General features: G+C 36.9%; 1 protein-coding gene across 8 annotated transcripts in view; it reads left to right on the top strand.

The window, feature by feature from the left end:
- Fsd1l (fibronectin type III and SPRY domain containing 1 like) overlaps nucleotides 1-15345 on the top strand; it is a 66803-nt gene that overhangs the window by 31962 nt on the left and 19496 nt on the right. For 4 of the 8 annotated variants that reach the window (XM_076934956.1, XM_076934955.1, XM_034502480.2 and 1 more), the window contains 4 exons: nucleotides 5868-6077; nucleotides 7974-8072; nucleotides 12251-12380; nucleotides 13074-13106. In XM_076934956.1, the coding sequence (XP_076791071.1) occupies nucleotides 5868-6077; nucleotides 7974-8072; nucleotides 12251-12380; nucleotides 13074-13106 (472 nt within the window). The remainder of the gene's footprint in view (nucleotides 1-5867; nucleotides 6078-7973; nucleotides 8073-12250; nucleotides 12381-13073; nucleotides 13107-15345) is intronic. The other 4 variants (XM_076934958.1, XM_076934957.1, XM_076934960.1 and 1 more) reach the window with 1 other exon arrangement.

Genomic DNA, 15345 nt, shown 5'->3' with positions numbered 1-15345 from the left:
CCTCTTAGGTCTGTAATCCATTCTGAGCTCATTTTTGGGAAAGAATGTAAAATCTGTGTCTTAATGTTCCTTTTCCTCCTCTTCCTCTTTTTCTTCCTCCTATTCCTCCTCCTCTTCCTTTCATGTAAATATCCAATTACTATAACATTTGTTTAAAATACTTTTGTTTGTCCATTTTATTATTATAATATTTTTATTATATATTATTTCTTCTCGCCATTATGAAAGATCAGTCATATTTTTCTGGGTCTGTTCCATAAATACAAAGTATTTCTAGTTTAATTGGATTGTAGACTAAGGGCAGATACTGTATCTTTTCTACACTTCTAACTTTGTTAATGTATATCTTGTGGGCCAGAATGTAGTCTGTCTTGCTGAAAATCCGTAGGCATTTCAGGTGATTCTGTATTCTTCTAACACTGCACACAGCAGACCCTAGATGTCAGTCTTACAGTTGATTGTTGTTTAGTTCAGCAATTTTCTGTAGTGGTCTGCCTTCTAGAGCTCTCTGATTCTGGTGGAGGACCGTTGAAGTCTCTAACTGGTCTGAATTTATGCATGTCTCTTTTCAGTCTTGTTAGTTTTTGACTGATCAGATTCTTGTGCCTTTCTTGTGGAATCAATACTACACCTTTCTTATCCTTGAAAATTCCCTCACTCTAATGTCCAAAGTATCCAAAGTTAATGGAGTGAGACTCATTTTCCTTTCGATCATGTTAATGATGTATATTTTTTCCTAATCAATGAGTGCTGTAATATTTAAGGTGGGTTTTCTGTATACAATGTATCAATGGCTTATGATTCAGTCTTCCTAATATGTGTCTTTTAATTGGTGAGTATAGATCTGTGTACTTTCTTCTCTCTGCCATCAAGCAGCCACTCCTGTAACAGATTGAGTTTCCTCTAACTGAATTTACTTCTGACACTGTCTAAAGATAGCAGTAGACACACAGGTTGTAAGTTCAGTTCTCAGAATTTCTACTTAGGGCCACTTGCAAACATGAGGCCTTTAGAACCTGTTAGCTGATAGGAAATTGAGATTCCTGTTGAGAGAATCAGTCTTCCCTAAGGGTGAACATGCACGTAGCACTAAGTGGATTTAACACATTGTATTTATATATTTAGGTGTGAGTGTGTGTGTGTGTGTCTGTATGTAATACAAGTGTAACAGTAAGAAAGAAGCCATGGTTTTGAGAGCAAGCAAGGGAGGGCGGTATACATGGAGAGAATTAGAGGGGTAAAGGAGAAGAGGGAAATGATACAATTATATTTTAATTTAAAACATTAAAAAAAATTAAAGTAAAATTAACTGAGATTTTCACAACCCTCTTTTTCGGGTTTTATGACTTGCTATACTGGCTCACAAAACTCAGAAAAACACTGTACTTACATTTACTAATTTATTACAAAGGCTACTTTAAAAGGTATAAGTAAGTAGCTCAAAGAAGAGACATTAGGACGAAGTCTGGAAGGAGCCCGGGTAGCAGAGTTCCTTCCTTGCGGGATTTTGGTGTGCCCCACTCCTAGCATGCATGAGTTCTTACATCACTTTGCTTAGTACACCATATTTGGCTTCTCAGAAGTTCTCAGCCCAGTCATTTTAATGGAGACTTCATTGCATACGTTTGATGCCAATGAGGTTGGTGAGGGGACTCTACAAGAGCATACTTTCCTTTGGGGTCTCTCTGGACTAGAAAGGAACTATAACCTATTCTCTGAGTCTGTAGCCTGCTTTGATAAAGTGGTTAGGAGTCAGTAATCATGATTAAAAACCAACGTATATGTATCGTAATGTCAGTACTTTATGTAAATGACATGGTAACCACAAACCCCAAAATCCTAAAGATATTAGAAACAAAGGAGGAAATGAAACCTGTTCAAAGCATTTTTAAAATGGAAAAGTGAAGACAAGAAGAAACACAAGAGCTATAAGACAAGTAGAAAACAGGTGACCAAGTGGCAGTAGTAACTCCCTCCTTACCTATAACTAAATGGCTCAGCAGGAAAGTGCTTGTTCATCTCTCAGAGGACTGGAGTTGATTTTATGCATCCATGTAACAGCCCACCACACTCTATTCCAGTCCAGGGAATGTATGCCTTCCATTGACCTCTGTAGATAGGTATTGGGGTTCTCGGCTGGTACTGCACAGTTCTCTGGGCTTTCACAGATGTTTGTTGTTACATTGCTATACAGAATTCCAAGAAGAATCGGTTCACTGCATCCCACAATGATTCCACTTGAGACTTCCAATATGTTTGTTCAGTGTTTTTCCCATTGGTTATTTCATCTGCAAAGAAAATTTTGTTTCCTTTGGATATGTTTCATTTTTTATTTTCTTGTCTTGATGGATTTGGATAAGACTTCTAGTAAAATTCTGAGTTGGGTGATGAGAAGGAAACCCTGGTTCTGCAGTCTTGGGGTTAGGTATTGTGTTTCTTACCATTAAGTGTGATGTTAACTCCAGGCTGTTTTGAAGATTTTTTTTCCTTTTACTTAGTTTTGTGTTGTTTGCTTTTGAGGAGAATCCTCTAGCCTCAGCCTCCCAAGAGCTGGGGTTCAAGGTATGCACCATCAGGTGCATTACAGGTATTGACCAGCTTGGGAAATACTCATTTTATTTATTACAGATGTGTGAGTGTTTTTCCTGCATGTGTGTATGTGTACCATCTATATGCCTACAGAGGCCAGAAGAGAGGATATCAGGTGACTGGGACTGGAGATAAGACAACTGTAAGCTTCCATGTGGGGCCTGGGAATAGAACCAGCAGCAACTGCTCTTAACCACTGAGCCATCTTTTCAGCCCATTGAAAATATTCTTTTTAAAGTAGTTTCTTACTGTTTCTACTTTGCTGAAAGTTCTTGTCATTATTATTGTAATATATTTTCATTTATTTTTATGGTCATATCTTTATTAATATTATTGAAAATATTCATCAACTTCAAATGTTGATCAAGCTTTACACACCAGAATTGTTTTTTAAATAAGGACTCATCATGTAGCCTTGCCTGCATGTGAAACTCACTGTGTAGAGCTGGCTTGCCTTGATCTCATAGAGATCTGACTGTTTCTGCTTCCCAAGTGCTAGGACTAAAAGTATACACCCCATAAGAGGAGTAAATATTTTTACATTCCCGCTTTAAACTTTACATATTTTATATATGTATCTGTATATCATATGCAGAGACTTATACAGTTAAGATTCATCTGAGTCACTTATCCAGTGTTACAAAGCTCTAAAATCTCTTTTATGGAAAATAAATTGATTTATAGTCATACATGTTAATTGTAGCTCATTGAATTTATTCTATTTATTTGTTTATTTATCCTTTTTTATTGGATGTTTTCTTTATTTACATTTCAAATGTTATCCTCTCTTCTGGTTCCTCCCCTGAAACCACCCATCCCATCCCCCTCCCCTGCTTTTTTGAGGGTGTTCCCCCACCTACTCCCACCTACCCACCCTGGCATTCCCCTACACTGGGCCATCAAGCAGGGCATTCACAGGACCAAGGGCCCTCCTCCCACTTATGCCCATCCTCTACTACATATGCGGCTAGAGCCATGGGTCCCCCCATGTGTACTCTTTGGTTGGTGGTTTAGCTCTGGGGGATCTGGTTGGTTGGTTGGTTGGTTGGTTGGTTTGGTTGTTCTTTCTATGAGGTTGCAAACCCCTTCAGCTCCTCCAGTCCTTTTCTCTAACTCCTCCATTGGGGACCCTGTGCTCAGTCCAATGGTTGGCTGTGAGCATCTGCCTCTGTATTTGTCAGGTTTTGGCAGAGCCTCTCAGGAGACAACTATACCAGGCTCCTGTCAGCATGCATTTTGTGGCCTCCACAATAGTGTCTGGGTTTAGTGACTGTATATGGGATGGATCCCCAGGTGGGGCAGTCTTTGGATGTCCTTTCTTTCAGTCTCTGCTCTACACTTTGTCTCTGTATTTGCCCCCATGAGTATTTTGTTCCCATTTCTAAGAAGGACTGAAGCAACCACACTTTGATATTCCTTCTTCTTGAGCTTCATGTAGTCTGTGAATTGTATCTTGGGTATTCCAAGCATTTGGACTAACAGCCACTTATCAGTGAGTGCATACCATGTGTGTTCTTTTGTGAATCCATTCATTTTAATATATCATAAAACTCTAGGGAGAAACACTTAAAAATTCTTAAGTGTCCAGAAAAGGACACACTTGCGGAATAGTCGACTGATTATATCTGCCTAGACAGAGTAATCAGCCCTTAATAATTCTGCATCTCTAGGTTTGTCAGATGATCCTGGGCCAAAAGGCTGAAGATCGGATGCTCCAACATTTTGTAGTATAGAGACTGTCCAAGTGTTCAGCGGTCTCTATAAATTAGCTAAGTTTTAGAAGCTATGCTTTGTGCTTCCCATAACTTCAGTTAACTCAGTCATTCTAGATTTCTGACGGGGTTGAAAACTTATAGTCTCATAGCCAATCCTGGCTATTTACTTTGAGAGAAAAGATTTGAGAGGATGGTTTCTAGCTGACATTCATTCTAAAGCCAAGAAAAAGCCAGGTTCAGAACTAAGTCTTTTAGTTAGGAGAGATGACGTAGGTTCTGGTTAGTCAACAAAATGATGGACTGGGTATTAGGTCTATCTTGTATCTTACTGACACAAATTGGTATAGTTATGCTCTAATTGTATTTTGAGAGAAAAATTTTATTTTAACAGGAAGGGTGATATGTAGGAGGAGCTAAGGTGGGAGGAGTATGGAGAGGAAGAAGAGGAGTAAGGAGAAGGGGAGGAGTAAGGAGAGGAGGAGAAGGAAAGGAAGAAGAGAAGGAGAGGAGGAGGTAGGTGATGAGAGAGAGAAAGAGAGGGGGGACAGACATGGAGGCAAATGTTCACATGTCTCCCCCAGTCAAAGATAGTTGATATATCTAGGTTGGGTATTGGGTTACACTTCTGATGGATATTGAGCATTACCAAACTTATAAAGCCTTTGGTTAACATTAAAAAAATTATATAAAAGCAAAAAGGAGAAGGGGGCATGGGATAGGGGTTTTCTAGGGAGGGGAAATGGGGAAGGGGATGGCATCTGAAATGTAAATAAAATATCCAATAAAAAAATAAATTAAAAAAATTCTTATGTATTTTTGAGAAACAAGGAAATCGGGTTTGTTTAGTATGTTAAAATTATTTTTAAGGTTTTTGAAATTTGATAAACATAAGTTTTATGTATTTATGTGGTAAATGAGATATTTTTATGTATAGTCAAATCATAAAATCATGATCACATCATACAAAATATTTACCATTTGTGTTATAAGCATTAAAAATATAACTATTTTAAAGTATATAGTGAATTATTGCCAACTATAATCATTTTCTTCTGCTTTGGAATATCAGAAACTATTCTTATTATTTGACTTGATGTATTTGTTCGTACCTGGTAACCAACTGTTCTCTTATCTTCCCACTTCCTATAAACCAGATCTTAAAAATACACTAAAAACAATTTTTACTTAATTATTATATTTAAAGCTTGTCAATACCTATTTAATTTGTATCAAACAACATTTAAAACATATTTACAAGTAACAAGCCATTCTCAATGATCTTTAGCTTGATAGATCTTTGGAATTGACCTGTTGCCATCTAAGATGTTATAAACCCAGAGTTTATGAGAAAGCTTTGGAATGCAAAGGTTTAGAATCTGGCAATAAGAGGCTTTGAAAACAATTATTTTGAATTTTCTAGGTTATCCTTTCTCATAACCTGACTCCCTTTTGAATATTTAAAAGAAGAAACAGCAGAGGTTGAGTACCAAACATAATGAATGTTTGCTTAGTGTTGTAATATGTGAGAATTGATAGCTCCCCACCTTTTTTTTTTCTCTGCAGTCCCCAAAGCTCCAGAGATTGACCCAGTAGAGTGTTTGGTAGCTGACAACTCTGTAACTGTAGCTTGGAAAATGCCTGGAGAAGATAATAAAATTGACCATTTCATAATGGAATACAGGAAAACGAACTTTGATGGGCTCCCACGTGTAAAGGATGAGCGATGCTGGGAAGTGATTGATAACATCAAGGGTACTGAATATACATTAGCAGGTAACACGGCAGCATTTCATGAATGTAATCCTTAGAAAATGAGCAGAAATAAGAAAACAATTTGTTATTTTAAATGACAAAATTGTTTTATCAACTAAATTGCTGTTTTTAGATATTTGTTATGTGAATGAATTCTTGTTAAAATATCAGTAAAACTTTTAATTACTTATTATTTGTAACCTACTAAAATAGTGTGTGTAAAGCAAATATAAAAGGATGTTATGGAAGCAATATTTCAGAGCAATCTTTTTCCCCTGCTTTTCTTTTTGTATTGTTTTTTAGGCAGACTGTCCATGTAGCCCTGGCTGGCCTGGAGCTCACTAAGCACCACACCAATCTTGAGCTCTGCCTCCAGAGAGCTAGAACTAGGGCATATGCCACTATGCCCAGCTAACCTTTCATTTTAATGTTTTGACTAAGTAAAGAAACTATTTATTTTTAAGTCTACTCAGACCTCCACATTTCAGGGGTACCATAATCACCATTGTTTTCTCTGTCTTAATGCTTAGCTCCACGGTAGCCCAGAATTGGGACTTTGCTAAGACTTTTTTGTGTCAACCTATTGAATGCTTTTTAGAAGGTATCTTAGTATAATGAAGTCTTTTGATGATTAAACAATAAAATATTAGCAGAGCTTTTCATTGTGTCCTGTGCAGAGTGGGATACATCACGAGCTGTCCTGTTGAGTACTAGTTCCTTTCCTGGAGCAGCCATTCTGTGTAGTAGACATGAAGTGCATATAGCACACTACAGTTAATCAGCACACCGACATGTCACTTAATCCTGAATGGTTGGAAAGAGTAATTGTTTCTTTACAGATAGAAAATGGGTCAGCCAAGTTTTAAAGGTTTTATAACTAGTAATATTTGGACTAAGATTTTAGTCCAGGTGTAACTGGACAAGTCATGTCAGTCTCTGTGCTTTATTTCATCTTTCATGTAAAAATGGTATTTCATATAAACATTGCACCGACTGGTTTTGTGCGTCAGTGTGATATAAGCTATAGAAGAAGGAGTGTCAGTTTAGGACATGCCTCCTTGAGATCCAGCTGTGAGGCACTTTCTCAATGATAAATAGGAGAGGGCCTAGCCCCATGTGGGTGGTGGAATCTCTGGGCTGATGGTCCTGCATTCTATAAGAGGCAGGCTGAGCAAGCCATGGGGAGCAAGCCAGTCAGTAGCACCCCTTCATGGCCTCTCTATCAGTTCTTGCCTCCAGATTCCTGACCCAATTGAGTTCCTGCCCTGATTTCTTTCAGTGATGAACAACAGTGTGGAAGTGTAAGCTGAATAAACCCTTCCTCCCCAACTTGCTGTTTGGGAAGTGATGTTTTGTCAAAGCAATAAAAACCCTGACTAAGACAAACATACATTTCATATACATATAAAAATTCCTTAGGGGTATTTATTTTTCAAAAAAATGATTAATATGCTATTGTAAATCATGACAGGTTGTTGCTGCTATTGCTGTCTTTGTTATTGGTTTGTTGTGATTTGATTTGATTTGATATTTATTTTCTTTGGAGACAGACTCTTGCTTTGTAGCCCAGGTTAAATGTAACTGACAATCTTCCTGTGGTGACTTTCCAAGGAATGGTATTACAGCTGTGTGCCACCACACCTAGAATGATGCCACCTCTAAGGAAGCTTGATATGGTACCATTTTATTAATCACCAGGTGGAAAATGTTGATAATTGTGTAAATATGTATTTTGAAGAAAATATTAGATAAGTCATTATTCTTATTCTCGTGCATTACCATTCATTTAACATAAATCTATACTCTTCTCAAGTAAAGGAATTTCTAAGAAGGAAAAAATATCTCATGTACATTCATACTTTTGGGAAGTAATCCTTTACTTTTTATGACAAAAAAAAAACTTTCATTTTATTTCAGGCTTAAAATTTGATTCAAAGTATATGAATTTCAGAGTGAGAGCCTGCAACAAAGCTGTGGCTGGAGAATACTCTGATCCAGTGACCCTAGAGACCAAAGGTGAGACGGGCAGCCATGAGTACTTGAGCAGACAGCACTTACCTTCAGAAGTTATCCATGACTTTGTCAGAGTCATTCCCTGTGTACTTGGACTTCCCACCACCTACCGCCTACCTCTGGCCTTTGCAATGTAATAAGTAGAGGCCGAGGAAATAGGAATGTGGACGTAATGATTTTCCTTAGATTGTTCCATTATGGAGGTGAGACGACAACATGGAGGAGTCACTTCTCTCCATTTGTGGATCCTAGAGATCAAATTCAGGTCAGCAGGCTTGGTAGCAGCTGCCCTTACCTGCTAAACCATCTCACTTTCTCGAGATGATGCAGTTATATTTGCCTATGGGTGTTTAGTTCACATTTTAGGTTAGTAAATACATAAGCACTGCTGAAATGTGTCAGAATTGAGAATCAGCAACAAAGAAATTCCTTCTATTCTTCCCAAATTTTCTCCCAGTTATTATTGTCTCTATACTTTATTAATAATTACATAGCACTCATGGTTTTTTGGTCATTAAGATCACCTTGAGAGACCACTTCTATATATTATTGATATCCATAATGCAAATGAAGAAAGGAAAGTTGAAGTATGTTATATTTACCACAGACCCTAGATCTGCCCTAGATGAGTATTAGAACCTAGTTCCAGGTTCTAGGCCAGCCTTTATTGTAGGCTTCTAACCCAAGTTATATTCTCTGAGAGCTCGGATTTACAAATGTCACCCCTTGTCACACAGAAGAATTTTTAGCTATTTACCAATTTGAAAGCCATTCTGCTAGATATCCTCCCACTTACAAGGTGATAATGGTCCGAGTTTTCTTTCTGAATTAGATGTACATTGTAGTCAGTACTTGAGGCTTGCAGCATTCCACTGACTTCTAGTTTATTTCTTATGCATTTAAGTAGATACAGATTCTAGAAGTTTGCTGTTATCCAGATGATAACATAAACATATATCAGAATAAAACTAAGTAAGTACTGGAATTTGACCCAGGCCCTGTGCATGGTAGGCAAGTGCTTGAGCATTCAAGGCCTGTGGATTATTAATGAACTCAGAGTAATGTTTGTGGCATAAAGGCCTAGAAAAATTCTCGTTTGATGTAATCTGAATTAGTAAATAATTTTACATGAGAATTATACATTGCTTAGTGAAGAAATGTAATTACTTTGAACTGTTATCAAACTGAGATATTAGTTTTTAGAAAACGTTTCTATATTCAAAGCCTTGTCAAATTCCCAGACAGATATCTTTTCTATGTGGCTTGAGCTACTTTTGGCCCCTGTCAGGAAAGACTGCATTGCTGCCATTGTCCCTAAGGAGCGCCATGTCTTTGCGTTGTTGCTGTCATTTTTTGTTGACTCTTTAGTGAAGAAGCTTGGATCTAACGGGCAGTGCTGTAGATTTTATGAACGTTAAGTTAGAAATAAATAGTTGGCTATTGTTTCCCAGCACAGCTGCCCCTGTAGCAGTGTCAGTTACTAAGCACACTCTTGATTGGTCCTGGGTGTCAGGAGAGACTAAGTTGTTCTGGCCTCTAGGATTTCATGGAAGTAACCCCTGAGGTTAGCCTAGAGTAAAAGATAACCCAGTGACAGTGATTCTGATCATTGGGGAGTTTGAGATAAAATTATCTCTCATGTGACTATGGATCATAAAATCTCTGGGATTATTTTGTACCATTGACATGACTATTAATGAAAACATAAGCATTGTAGAAAAGGTCCAGATTTTTAAAAAGTGACCATTGGATACTTGTTTACTAAGTTATTTGGCTAGTTCCTGCTATTTTTGACCACCACCCAGTACCAATTGGTAAACCCACAGAGATGAGAGGGAAGAGGCAGTGAAAATGAAATAGCTCAGATCCATAAAAATATAATACAGCCAGCATTGTTTACTGCTGTCCCTTTCATCTACGTAGCATTATTTCTTCTCATATAAACATTGTAAAAGTGATGAATACTATAAGTTTCAAGTATGTTTTCCCTTCCTTTCTGGTAAGATAAATGATATTACTAAATAACAGAACTTATTATTCCAACCTCAAATCATAATGTCTGTGATTCAGCTTTATAGTACAGAGACAGGGCTTACTTTCAAAGAAGTGAGTCATTTCTCAGTCCCTGCTCTCTAGTCTTTTTTCTTCTAGTGTTATCTCTGTCATCTTGGAGAAAATGTGACTTAACAGAGGCCTAATAAAGGGGTTGTGTCTGTTAAAAGAAAGAGACTAAACACGGCACACTTGTGTATGCCCTTTTGATTGGATGTTTTGGTATTTTATAAGTTGGCTCACAAATGGTTTGAGGTGGTGCCTTTTCCTGCCACCAAGGTGCCTGGTGCTCTTAACTTCATCATAACAAATATTAGGGAACAGCCTAAGATTCTTTCTTTTGACCTTAGGGTTTTAGTAAGCTATGGGCAATTGATGGCACTTCCATGTTAAAGCCAAGTTTTCTTTATTTTAAAAGTATAAATACTCTAGCTGTATAATCTAATGGCTAACGTCTAGGAGATGCCTGCATTTCTATAAAACAATTGATTTTGGAAATGTCTCAGTGTATGTACCTATTAAAGAATTCTGTTTTCATTTTGCTGAAAAGCTGCATTCTTCCTCTGTTTACTTCTGCTTAGATGCAGCTTTTGAAAGTGATTGACTTCCTTGTGTAGTGTGACATTTAGTAGAGCTGTGCAGTCAGTAGATTCTTACTCAGATGTTTTATAAGTGAGACAATGGACAATGGATGGCTGTGATGCGTGTTGGAACTGAAGTATTCTTTCCAGAATCAGGGGTGAAAGGATCCACTGGACCCTATGTGCTTATCTTGTTTGATGATGAATATTTCACAAGCTTATGTCTTAGCTAATTTTAAATAATATCCTTAAGCAAAGTAGTGTACTGTAAAGGAAAGGAATATTTCTTTTAATCTACAATTACCAAAATTTTGAACTTTTAGCAGAAGATGTAGCAGGAGCAAATGAACTTGTAACTAAATAGTTGATACCTTGTAAAGTAGTTTGGGAATTGCATTAGAAAATAGAAGAAACAGCATTGTATAACTGTTGAGTCACTGATTTTAATGATTTATTTTCTCAGTTTCTAGAAAGTGAAGCTAATACCATATTTCACTGATTTTCTCAATTATCACTTCTAAGGATTTTAAACGGTACTTATATGTCATACAGTTTCATTGCTGTGAAGAGACACCACAACCAAGACAACTTTTATAAAAAAACAACATTTAATTGGGCCTGGCTTACAGTTTCAGAGTTCAGTCCATTTTCATTATAGTGGGAAGCATGGCAGTACCCAGGCAGGCATGGTGCTGGAGAAGGAACTGAGAGTTCTACATCTTGATCCAAAGGCAGGCAGAAGACTATTACCTCAGAGACCTGTCTCCACAGTGACATACTTCCTCTAACAAGGCCACATTTCCTCCAATAAGGCCACACCTCCTAATAGTGTCACCTTGCATGGGCCAAGCATATTCAAACCACTACAATATAATTTTCTAAAACATCAAATAATCTGAAAAGCATAAGTTGTTTCATATTTTTGTTTGCTTGCTTTATTTTCATTAAATAGCTGCTTTTCTCTTGTACTGTGTTAAATAAGTTGTTTGTCTTCTGGCTCAGTTCCTTTGCCTATGTTACCAGGGCTCCAATATAGTCATGCATCCAGTGATGGCATGGCATTCAGTATATCATGGTAACTAATGAGAGTTTAAGTGTGAGTTTGTTAATAGTAAAGCTTCTGAGAGAATACTTGTGCTGTTTTTATATCATCATCTTATATACTATATTGCTTTTTCTTCCTCCATAATTCTACCAGTTCTTTCCATTTAGTCAAAATAATCAACCAAGAAACAAAGTGATAATTCTAATACCATGAAATTCTGATTATTGTGTACTAATGGAAAATCCAGCAGAAGTAGAGACACTATCAGCACTTCAAGTTTACTGTACTTGGTTAGTGTATGTGCAGAGAAAAAAATAATTGGATTGGTGGGATTTATAATCTATAACCAAAGGATTTAGAGGGGTTTTTTTTGGTGCAAGGGCTAGGGATTGGAACTTTTTTTCTCTGCACACAGAGTTGGCTCACTTGAGTAAGAAATAATATGACAGGTGTGTTTTAGACAGTGGAGATGTCTTATATTTGTTAAACTTTGTTTTGGGCAGCACTTAACTTCAGTCTAGATAACTCGTCATCCCATTTGAACTTGAAAGTGGAAGATTCCTGTGTAGAGTGGGATCCCACTGGAGGAAAAGGCCAAGAAAGTAAAATTAAAGGAAAAGAGAATAAGGGCAGGTAAGTTAGTTCACTAAATCCGTTTTGTGGCTAAATTCTTGCACATTGATTGTCTCTGACCATAACTGATACTGATGTTCTTTCTTATTTTATAGACAGGTGCTTGTATGTTTATTCTATTTGACAGTAATTTACAATTTTAATGTTTATTCTGCATAGCAATATGATTTCTGATATGTTAGTAACTCAGAAGTGAAGAATACAGTATCAGCTGTCAATACTTGAATTTGTGGTTAACATTTTTTATATTTTTCTTTATTTCTTTCATAATTGTTTCATACATTTTATTTCAGCATTCTGATTTTTAATGTTATAGACACACCAATCTGAACTAGTTAAAGGAAAGTTTCTCTACCTCTGCCTAGGCTTAAACAGGTCATCTGTCTTACCTGAAAGATGGCTGCACTAATTGACAGGTTTGAGCATTTCCACCCAAGCCTTCTGCTGAAGAGCAATCCTGTGAACTCAAGGCTTTGAGAACCTTTTGGTTTTGCCATACCTTTCCTAGACAAGTCGGAGTATGGAAGCCATAAGTTTTTAATGGTACAGTTTTGCTCAGACTGATGGCAAATGTTTGTGAGTTACAACAGTGAATCAAATGCCCTCAGAAAGCATTCAGGCTAGTTCTGTTGTAAGATGTTACATATAAGATGTAAAGGAGTGTCTTAACAATTGCCTGTTTTTATCTGACAGTATCCATGTTACTTCACTGAAGAAACACACAAGGTGACGATCTATGTCTGTCTAGTTCTAGGACTTAGTATCTAGCTTGGCTGAATAATTCTTTAACCAATAAGCAGGTGCCATTGCAGCAGCCTTCATAAGTTAAAATGCTCCTTTGTGTAGACTGTCTCTATTGGTAGCTTGCATTTTGAATTTACAGCATTGTAGTGTACTGCATTTTTTTGAGTTATATATGATAACAACGTGCTCTGCTTTAAAAAGACTATTTCTCATCTGTTTTTACCCTGCTTTTACTTATACTTGCCATCTTTCTTGTTTCGCTGTATTCAGTAACATTATTGATCACTTTTATATGTATTTGATAGGAGGCAGACTTGGAGTATTCTATAATAGTTACAGTTTCAAAAGTGTCAAAAATAATGAACATCATTGATGAAATTATTTAGACAGTGCTAAAAATAGGGATTATTCCAGGTTGCTCCAGTAAAATGATACTTCTGTGAAAATAATCATGTATCTTTACCAGATACCAGCCTGTGCTCTCTTTTCAGAGTTATCTTTCCTTTTTGGCTTATTTACTTGGTATTGGTGAAGGTGATTGCATTTGTATTATAAAATGCTGTTGAACTTGATAGACTGCATAATGTTTTATTTGGCAGCTAGGAAAGCTGTAAAGTGAATTTAGCATTCAGACTGTGTTATGTCTTTCTCCTTTCTTTCCTTTTAAGATTATTGCATATGTTGGCTGTTTATAGAATGGTATATGAGTATCCCTTATCTGAAACACTCAAGACTCAAAATTATTTTAGATTTTGGAATATTTGCACATATATATTGCACATATATAAAGTTGGGACTCAATCTAAACTCAAAATTACTTGTTTCATATGTACCTTATATTAATAGCCTGAAAGCAATTTGTAATTTTTTAATATACCAGTGTTTGACTGTGACTTGCTACAGGTCAGATATAGAATTTTCTATTCATAACATCAGTGCTCAGTTTTCAGTATCGATATATTTCAGATTTTTGGATTAGGGCTGCTCAACATGTATATAATTATCTTTTTCATAAGTATTTGTTGTAGGACATATGATAGATATTATGGGACTTGTGGGGATAAACACTGCCCTTGCGTTCACTAATCTTGGTCTAAGTCATATAGAAGAGCTATGTACCATGAAACAATGATACAAGATGGTGATTATGTATAGTGATGAACCAGAAGAAAGATGGTCAGAGCTGCCAGATGTTGAGGTAGTTAGTTAGAACTCTGTGCCATATTACTGTAACAGGCAAGTCTTTATTGACTTACTGTGACTGTGTAGGAGAGAGGACACAAAGTGAAGGACACTCACTCACGGTGTATTCCATTTTCCTCAGTTGAATGGCACCAGGTGAAAGTCAGGTGAGTTAAGACAGATCATACATAGGCAGAGGATCTCATTGGTAGACAGCCCCAAACAGAAGGCTTGTGTTGGCTGATAGAGTGCTAAAGATGTAGGGAGTAAGAGAAGATCAGAAGAGGAATGAGCACCAAGATAAGTAACGAAAACTGGCTTTTTCATACGCATACTTTAAAAAACAAAAAGAAGTCTCTATGTGGTGCGTCTTTCCCATAAGAACAGGTCTCTAAATCAGTGGTTCTCAGCCTTCCTGATGCTGTTGTTACCCTTCAACAGTTCCTCATTTTGTGGTAACCCCAACCATAAAATTATTTTTATCACTACTTCATAACTGTAATTTTGCTACTGTTATGAATCATAATGTAAATATCTATGTTTTCCATAGATCTTAGGTGACCCCTGTAGAAGGGTCATTTGACCCCCAAAGGGGTCTCAACCCATAGGTTGAAATCTAAGTATACAGTAAATAAAGCTGAGTAGGCCAAGCATATTGATTGGTACTGAGCTTGGTTTTATATTAGGGATAATCCCTCTAGAAAGTGCTGAGGAACTTGTTGTTCTGTACATGTGGTATGAGCAGGGTACTCTCCACTCATGCCTCCTGGAGGCCCACCTGGTAGTCTGGATAGTCTGGATAGTTGTGATTGTGTGTAAAATGTCACAGTAGGACCAGGATCTAGAGTATAAAATTAGCATAGTAGGGGCTGGAAGACCTTTATTCAAGAAGTGGTATGTAGACTGTTTCTTCAAGGAGTGGGAGAATATGTAGTGTTTGATCTTACAATGAAGGGAAACAAGAAGACATACAATAGATAAATAATCTAAAGATTAAAGAACACTTCAGCTAGCATGTTTAACTGTATAATTAATTTTG

Source organism: Arvicanthis niloticus, chromosome 5, assembly GCF_011762505.2.
Source record: "Arvicanthis niloticus isolate mArvNil1 chromosome 5, mArvNil1.pat.X, whole genome shotgun sequence".
Taxonomy (NCBI): domain Eukaryota; kingdom Metazoa; phylum Chordata; class Mammalia; order Rodentia; family Muridae; genus Arvicanthis; species Arvicanthis niloticus.
Note: the sequence above shows the minus strand (reverse complement) of the source record. Positions and strands in the feature narration are given on the sequence as shown.